The 8611-nt window shown below is 46.3% G+C and overlaps 1 protein-coding gene across 1 annotated transcript; it reads left to right on the top strand.

Annotated features, from left to right (window-relative positions):
• Positions 1 to 217: 217 nt before the first annotated feature.
• On the top strand, positions 218 to 8090 carry UBE2B (ubiquitin conjugating enzyme E2 B). The gene is made up of 6 exons (XM_042826557.1): positions 218 to 325; positions 3358 to 3438; positions 4168 to 4193; positions 5247 to 5336; positions 6713 to 6801; positions 7520 to 8090. Exons 1-6 carry the CDS (start codon positions 282 to 284, stop codon positions 7646 to 7648), a joined length of 459 nt encoding a protein of 152 aa, XP_042682491.1. The 5' UTR covers positions 218 to 281; the 3' UTR covers positions 7649 to 8090.
• Positions 8091 to 8611: the final 521 nt, after the last annotated feature.

Here is an 8611-nt window from a genome sequence, read left to right as displayed (position 1 = left end):
CAACAGCAGCTCGCGGCGCAGTGCGAAGTCCTCGCTACGGGGCGAGGCGGTTCCCGTGCCGCACTCAGAGCCGCCGGTTCCGCGTTCCGCCCCGCAGCCGTTCCGTCCCAGGCGGCGCAGCGGGGCGCCCCGCACAACAGAGGGGCGTGCCGAGCCGCGCCGAGCGTTCCCTCCCCGCCCGCCCCCGCGACGTCGGCCGGCCCCGCCCGGCGCGGAGGGAGACGCCATTGCGGATTGTTTGTGCGGGAGGCGGTGCTGCGGCCGGGCACTCCGCCGCGATCATGTCCACCCCGGCGCGGCGCAGGCTGATGCGCGACTTCAAGAGGTGAGCGGCGGCGCGGGGCCGAGCTGAGGGCGGGCCGGGGCGGCCTCGCCGTTCTTCTGATCCGCTGGGGCCTCCGCGCGCCCCTCCCCCGGCGCCTCCGGACGAGCCTCCCGCGGTCCCGGCGGCTCCGAGGCTCTTCTGGAAGCGGGGCAGAGCAGAGCAGAGCCCTTCCGCCTTGAACGCGGGCCGGCGGAGCTCCCCGGGGCCGGCTCAGCCTGGGGCCGGCTCTGCCTGGGGCCGGCTTTGCCCGGGGCCGGTTCCTCCCACCCCCCCCGGGGCCGCCTGAGGTTAGAGCTGGTGCCGCGTCCGGAACGAACTCTCGCGGGGGGCTTCTAAATATGGAGCGCCGCAATTAGCGGTCGCTTCGTTCTCCGTATGTAAGCAAAACCCAAGTGCCCTTTAATGTTTGTGTGCGCATGCGGTTCTGTCCGAGCTTTTCCATCCCGAGCAGTCTTGTATAACGCGCACCGAGCGCCGGGAGCTGCCGATCGCCGCGTGTTTCTGAGCGTTACCGACCGATGGGGTCATAGCTGGGAGCGGAGGAAAAGCGGTGTTGGGGTTTGTTGTTGTGTTTTGTAAACGTCACAGTTCGGTGTGTTTCCTCCTCAGCCTGAGATGAGTCAGCTCGGGTAGGGGCTCTTTTCCTAGCACGGCTGCGGTGCCCGCACCGAAAACACAGCGGGGAGCAGCTGTGTGCACCGAGCACGGAGCGGTGCTGCGATGGGAGCTGAGCGGGCAGCGAGCCGAGCGCCGGGAGCCTGCGCCATCCGAGCAGTGGGCATCCGTTATCTCAGGAACTGAGTGATCTGCTCAGCGCTGAGCAGCGCTTCTGGATAGCGATCAGACCTTTCTGTGTCATTTTGAGATCTCAGAAGGACTGGCTTTATGATCTTGGAATGGAAGGTGGAGAATACTTCGAAGAGCGAGCACTGCTCCCATTTCTTTATCAGATATTTGACCACTTTTATACCCCAAAATGCACGTAGCTATCTCATGTCTATTTTTTCCCCGTCCTCCTTCCCCCCTGGTTATATTTTTGTTTAGCCTTGCGCTACTCTTACCTCATACTGAAACAGCAGGCTGTGCTGTGAGCTCTGATTCACTTGGTTAAATATAAACTTTTGCATCTTGGAATTGCCAGGAGTAGTGGAGAGGGAGCAGTGTCTTGTATCGCCTAATTAAACCAACAGAGAAGTGTTATTTTTACTACGTATAGGTATCGTTATGTATAAATATTATACGTGTAACCGGTGACAGAAGTAGAGTGGATGGCTTCAAGCTGCGCCAGGGGAGATGTAGGCTTGATGTTAGGAAATAATGCTTCTCTGAAAGAGTGGTCAGGCACTGGAATGGGCCACCCAGGGAGGTGGTGGAGTCACCGACCCTGGAGGAGTTCAGTATTGAGGGACATGGTTTAGTGAGAGCTGTTGGTGATGGGTGGATGGTTGGACCTGATGATCCTGTGGGTCTTTTCCAACCTTTTCCAAGTACTGTTAGAAAAGGGCTTACAAATACTACCTTTTCCCTGATTCTTACTGACTTCCAGGCCCTGCTGAGACCAGCCTGGCTTGCAGCCCTTGCCACGACCTGTCTGTATTTAGTTAGACCTTTTGACAGCAGGGTGTACATGAGCTTTTAAAATTGCTCTAAAACCCAAAGCCGTGCTCCTGATACATTTATCAGGCAAAGCGCTCAGGCATTATTACCAGCGTGCAGTCTGGCATGGAAGAAAACACATTCCTGCTCTCCCTGACCAAAATAGTAGGTGGTTTATGCTGTTCAAATTAAGCTGTCTGGACTGCATGTGCTCACAGAGCAAGGATGTAAACACGGTCCGCAGGGGAGCTGGATTGCAAGCAGGCAGAGCCCAGCTGCCAGCCTGGCTGTGCGGGCAGCGTCATTGCTGGTGTCTGTGTACACGAGCAGCTGCACTCACTGTGCCAGGGATGGACATCCAGGCACGGGGGGACTTCCAGGCATCGCTACTGGCGTTGTGCCTGACTCAACCCTAAGGCAGTCTGCACAAATGGGCTGAAACTGAGTTAGAGTTTGTCCCTCGGTCTGTAGTGAGGGTTTGCTCTTAACCTTGTTCTGCTGTGTGGTCAAATCTCACGTTAACACTGAACAACTGCTTCAAAGCGAGGGCAGTTACTTCATTTTCTTTATTCTTGCATGACTCAACTCTGTGCCGCGGATGGGAGCTGTCACAAAAGGATCTGCCTGGGCAGTCCCCACTGGTGTGGGAGGTTACTGCTTTTTGTTGTTCCAGGCTCTAACGTGATCCTTTAGCAGAAACACACAGAATGGACAGGAGGGAATCTTGGTTCTGTCATTTAGTTAGAGCGTGTATTTGTCTGGCGTGAGTTTATGCAGCTTTCAGTAAGCAATGTGCTTTTCCCTAGTCCAAGGATTAAGGAACTAAAAAGACTTTCAAATGCTTCCACTACTGCTTGAGAGACAAATATTTACATTTGTGGAACTGCTATCAGGGAGCAGTGCAAAGGTTTCCCCTTGCTCCCTCTTCCCTTTTGAAGCAGTCAGCTCACCAGCCAAAACAGCCTTAAGCAAATTCAGCTGCGTCGTGCACAGACTTAGGGATGCAGAAAAAGCTCAGCTGACAGTCCTTTGCCCTCAGTTGCAGTAAGTATGTCCTGGATCACTGTGCTGAGCTCCTGTTTCTGGCTGTGACTTATTCTCTGTTTCACTGTGGCAGCCAGCAGCAGTTACTTGCTCTGCTCCTCCATAACCATCTGGGTGGTAAATCCATCCCAGCTTCGTGTGCTGCTTTAAAGCACTGTTACTTACGGTGCTTTGCACACCTGCCTCAACCTGCTGGGCTGTCACAGCGTGTTGGTGTAATCCAGGAGCAGATCTTGGTTTGTCTTTTGGAATACTGCTAATCTGCATGTAATGCTTTGTTCAGTAATTGAGAATAGGTTTATAAAGGCAGTGGATGTTGCTCTTGAGTCAGGCTTGCAGGTGGAAGCATTTCACTTACGTAAGGCTTGCTGTTCTATATTTGTGATTTCTAGATTGCAAGAAGACCCTCCTGTGGGTGTCAGTGGTGCACCATCTGAGAATAATATAATGCAGTGGAATGCAGTTATATTTGGGTAAGAGTTTTTGCTCACTGTGAGCCCTTTTTTTTGGGAGAGGGGGGGGGGGGGAATTTTTTTATAATATGCTTTTTTCTTTTTTTTTTTCTTTGTGAATGTAAAGTCAGGAAATTTTCAGAAATGACCAACTGTGCAATCACAGTGAAAATCTGCTTTCAGGGGTAATAAAGAATGCCTGGGGGAAAAAGTATATATTCATTGTCTTTTTTTTAATGATGTTTGCATGTGGCTTAATAAATGGAACGGGTTTTATAGGAGCTGGGTTATGAAAAAGCAGGCTGGCTCTTTAAAGGTACATAAGAGCACCACATGTTGTTGGCCATCAAATCCAGATGCACTGGCAGTGTTTGGATTGATTCCCGGTGGAATGAGGTTCTATTTAGGAAGTTACATTACGTGTCCTCCAGAAGAGGAACTCTGGTAGTGTCCTTTCATAAGGCTGGAGTCAGCTTACTAACGATCTCCTCGTTAATTGAGCTCTGAAACGTGGCACATGCACTGCTTGGGATGATAACGAAGTGGGTGTCTTCACTGACAGATTGACTATGGGAAAGTCTGCTGAATGCGACAGAGCTCCCAGAAGTTGCCTCTGGAGGCTTCCCTAAATATTTGTATGGCTGTCTCTATGTCTGTCTCGAGGAGAATAGGGAATAACGTACGTGTTTATTGCGAGTGCTTGGAAGTGATGGTCATTTTTAACTGGAATTTATTTTTTACACCTTTCAGGCCAGAAGGGACACCTTTTGAAGATGGTAAGCAGCAAATTTCTGTATTCTCTGTCATTCTTGTGAATATTGTCAGTATTGACATTATTCTGCTCTGATACTATGTAGGTTGGAACAGTCTGAACAAGCCAGGAGTGCTGGATCAAGGTCGAGTTAGCTATGAAAATACTGTATTTCTGTGCAAGCAGTGTCTTACCGTAGTGGTTGATGGTTAGTTACAAAGCTATGAAGCAGTGCTTGTACCAAGACTTGTGTAGACACAGTTTGAGCTTTTGGAGGAGGAAGTTAGTCTAATGCTGCCAGATGTTCTCGCATCTCTGCAGCTGAGCTCAGCGAGACAGCTGACCAGAATGCTGTTCTGGTTTCGTCTTTGTAGCATGCTTGATTCATCTCTGCTCTTGTAACTAAGAGCAGGTGAAAAATCTTGAATTGTTCTGAAAATAGAACTGAGTGAGAGGGGGGAATACCAAATCTGTACATAAACATGAAAGTTGATGTGTAATGAATCTCCCCCAGGCATATGAGGAATAATGAGTTTAATAATTATAGCGTTATTGCAGTAATCAGCAGCAGATGGGTTTTCCTCTGTGTTGGGTTGGAGGAGTACAGTAAATTATTCACTGATCCGTAATAAAGGTTTTCAGTGAACCAGTCATGAGCTCCAAAGGCTGCGATTGCTGATGATGAGATTCCAGTTTTTGCTTGCTGGCACCACAGGGCCTTCTTAATGAAACACCTTCAAGTCACTGAAGTCCATAGAACAGGCGAATTTGGTCACAGAAGAAGGGAGGAGGGCAGTGGGATGATGGATGTTGGATGTAGCTGCTTTCCCCGTGTATACAGTGAGTCTCAATGCTTGGACCTAGCTGCTGCTGCTGCTGTTTTCATTGCAATTAGTAATTATTAGTTCCACAGTTCCATTGTCACTTGAAATATGTGAAAAGAAAGCAGGCTTAATGTGGTTTGTTTGCATAACAGTGGGCAGAAATATCGATTATGGAGCACATGAATTAACTTACCTTGTTTTTTCCTTTTTTTTTGTTGGTGGTCATCTGATTGTATTTATGTTTATTTGGACAGGTACTTTTAAACTAGTAATAGAATTTTCAGAAGAATATCCAAACAAACCTCCAACTGTTAGGTTTTTATCAAAAATGTTCCATCCAAACGGTGAGTAAATCATTTCTATTTAGCCATAATGCTTACTGTTATGGTGTGGTCGTTTATTCTGCAGAGCTCCAGAGTGCTTATTGGTTTGCTCTCTGCACTGCTGCCTGCTGAGCAGTTGTCTCAGGCAGTAACTACTTGATGAAAGAACTGAGAGTTGCAGTGCTGTTAAGTAGCAACTGTCTGTCTCTTTCCAATCAATACGGCAGCAAAATCTGTAAGTGTTTTCAGCTACAGCTGCACTTAAGTTGGCCTAAAGGGGCAATCTTGCTTCAGATTCCTGCCCCCTTCCATTTAACAGCTCTTCTGTCTGTGTAGACACATCATGAATCCAAGCAGGGAACCGATGGTGCCAAATGTTACTTATTTCTGTCAGGTGAGAGCTCAGCCAAGCCAACCCTCATGGGGTTCCCTGTGCTAAGCAGCGCTGGCAGCGGGAGGCAGGCGAGAAAGTGCACTCCTAGGGGAGAGCAGAGGGAAAGGAGCTGCCTCCAGCTCAGTGGGAGGGCAGCCATGGAGAGCTGTGCTTCTCACTCCATCTCTCCATAGCTTTTATCTGGTTGTTGGATGCAGAAAACAGAAGCCATGCCTCTCTGTCTCCCAATCCCCTCTGTTACAAAGGGTTATAGATTCAGTTTGAGAGTTGAAGCGCAAACATGTTTCAGCAGTTCCTGTAGCTTGAGCCCTCCTTGAGCAGAGGCTGGTTTTAACAACAGTTCTGTGGCAGTATTAGGCAACACTCTAACCATTTATCTGTCACATACCAAGAAAGGCAGTATGCTTCTGACTGCTTTGTTTTATTATATTTTGTTACTGGGATGAACAAGCTAGAAAAGCAGCATGTAGAAGCTTGCATGACAAATCTCAGTTTCCTACAGGCTCTCCTATTCAGACAGAAGTAGTATTTCAGGCAGGCAGTGTTTCCTATTGTCTGCCTTAGTGTCCTTCCTAGCCTGTGAGCACTGTGCAGTTTCCCCATGCAGTGCACGATGACTGAGATCCTCGGCTGGCGCAGTGCATCCCATGCCTGCAGCAAATGTCTCTGCTTGCTGAGAGGCATTACGTCGACTTGAATCTGGGCCAAGCACACAGGAGGAGCAAGAAGCCGAGTCCAGGCCTACCAGTGCCTGTGCTATTGCCATATTTTTTGAACCTTCTTTCATTTCCTCTTAGATGTTTTGTTACTTGCAGTAATGTATCTCCTTCAAAAGACCAGCTATCAAATTAGATAAGATAGTCAGCCATAGCTGCTATAATCCCAAAGCATTTTTTGAACGCAGGCCAAATTGATACAGTAGTTCTTGCTTGAACTGTATTTAATGAATAGAACGTAAGGTAAGTCTGAGAAGGGATGGCTGATGTGTGTGCTGTGTTCACAGTTTATGCAGATGGCAGCATATGTTTAGATATTCTGCAGAATCGGTGGAGCCCGACGTACGACGTTTCATCTATTTTAACTTCAATTCAGGTAACTTTAGATCTATTTTAGCAGTTAAGTACGTTGTTACAAGCCTGTTTGGAGAGTACACAGCTCAGTGACAAAACTGGAGAACTTCAAATACTTGTAGCCTAAGCAATTGCTTCTCAGATCCAATAAACACGAAGTGCTGAGCTGTGCAGTTGCTGATTTTGAGCTACAAAATTGCCGTTGGATAATTTTCACAAGAAAACAGTGATTTGGCTTCCTTTTTTATCTGTTTTTAGTCAAGATGGGCAGTCAGGTATAGAATTTGTATAATGTAACATTTGAAACCATTTCACAAAGCCTCGGCCTGTCACTTCAAGTGCTGCTGAAATTTGTTTAATCAGAGTAAATAGAAATGATATGGCAGACTGAAAATAGTTTTTTCTCTTTAGTCCTGTGTGACATCAGTGGTGTCATAGCCAGATGATCAGTTGGTGTCATACTGCAAACTGGCACAAATGGCTCTACTGCATCTGTTTGTAAGGACATGAGGAGCCTAAAAATGTATGCAGTGGTAATGCTCATAAAATGTATAACTGGAAGTTCAGCAGCTCTGTTCGGGGTGCCTCATATTAGCTTTAACCTGTTTTGTTGTGTTTTGTTTTTTAAGTGGGCTCTACTTTGTCATGTTTGCTTTCTGAAGCATTTGATAGGAAAGGTGTTCTTCACTGTTGCATAAATTGCTGGTTTGTCTCACTCTCTGTTTTTCCCTTTTTCACAGTCTCTGCTTGATGAACCTAATCCAAACAGTCCAGCAAACAGTCAGGCAGCACAGCTTTATCAGGAGAACAAACGTGAATATGAGAAAAGAGTTTCAGCTATTGTCGAACAAAGTTGGAATGATTCGTAACAGCTGCTTTGTTACTCTCCATCCTCGTAATCATTTATGTACAATTTAACTCTCAATAGAAAGGCTACCAAGAATTTCAAGTGCCACAGCTCTAAGAATTTGCATAAAAACTCGTTTGCAAACAGAATTAAGCCCTCCAGTTTAGGAAACTTAAAAGCTTGTGTATCTTGATTAACATACTTCTTATTGCATGGTATGAACTAAGTTATTGCTACATAAATTTGTAATATATCCTGTTTGTATTTTTTTTCCAAGTGTATAATGTTGGTGTGGAGTTTTCATGACAGAATATACACATTTTGTAAATCTGTACTTTTTCAAATACTGAATGCCTTATTTTTGAATTCTTTAGATTTTTAAATTGGAGAAAAGCACTTAACAAAGTTTTTATATATAAATATTTCATGTAAAACTGTTAAATACATAACCTCAGTGCAAGACACTCTTCTCTCATTCTGTATCTCTTTCAAAAGGCTCATTTGGAGTCCATTTTCCCCTTTGCTACGTGCTGATTATGGCACGCACTTTAAAAACAGAAAAGTCGATCCATTTTGTAACTGCCTTCTCTGTGGGAATCTCTGCAGCTGCAGCAGGCTTTAATTCGATTCTGTGTTCCTCACTTGTTATGAGGAAGAGAAGTGTTGGTAGCTGCCACTTTGTAAATGGGAAAGCATAACTATTTGGCTAAAAGTTCCACTACAAACCAGCAGCAGAGCTGCAAACAGGAGCTGGATCACCAGGCTTTGGTAATAATACAATAATTTTTCAGGGAGATTGTATTTCACCAAACTGTAAAATATTGTCGACTAAATCTGTCTTCTGTTCATATACTGATACTGTAACACAGCCCTGAATATCTTCTAATAGTTGAACAGGTATTCTGTTAGCTTCTCTTTGGCTAGGGAAGTAATTAATCACAAACAGAAGAGAACAGGATTGCAGATTTAATGGAGTTCTATGGAA

This window comes from Centrocercus urophasianus, unplaced genomic scaffold, assembly GCF_019232065.1.
Source record: "Centrocercus urophasianus isolate 14NV4802_14NV808 unplaced genomic scaffold, USGS_Curo_1.0 seq_26, whole genome shotgun sequence".
Lineage (NCBI taxonomy): Eukaryota > Metazoa > Chordata > Aves > Galliformes > Phasianidae > Centrocercus > Centrocercus urophasianus.
The sequence above is the reverse complement of the archived record's forward strand: the minus strand, read 5'-3'. Positions and strand labels throughout refer to the sequence as shown.

Coding starts and splice junctions, on each gene's coding strand:
- UBE2B (XM_042826557.1), top strand. CDS start 282: ATGTCCACCCCGGCGCGGCGCAGGCTGATGCGCGACTTCAAGAG. Junction 3,439..4,167: donor TGGAATGCAGTTATATTTGG/GTAAGAGTTTTT, acceptor TACACCTTTCAG/GCCAGAAGGGACACCTTTTG. Junction 6,802..7,519: donor CTATTTTAACTTCAATTCAG/GTAACTTTAGAT, acceptor CCTTTTTCACAG/TCTCTGCTTGATGAACCTAA.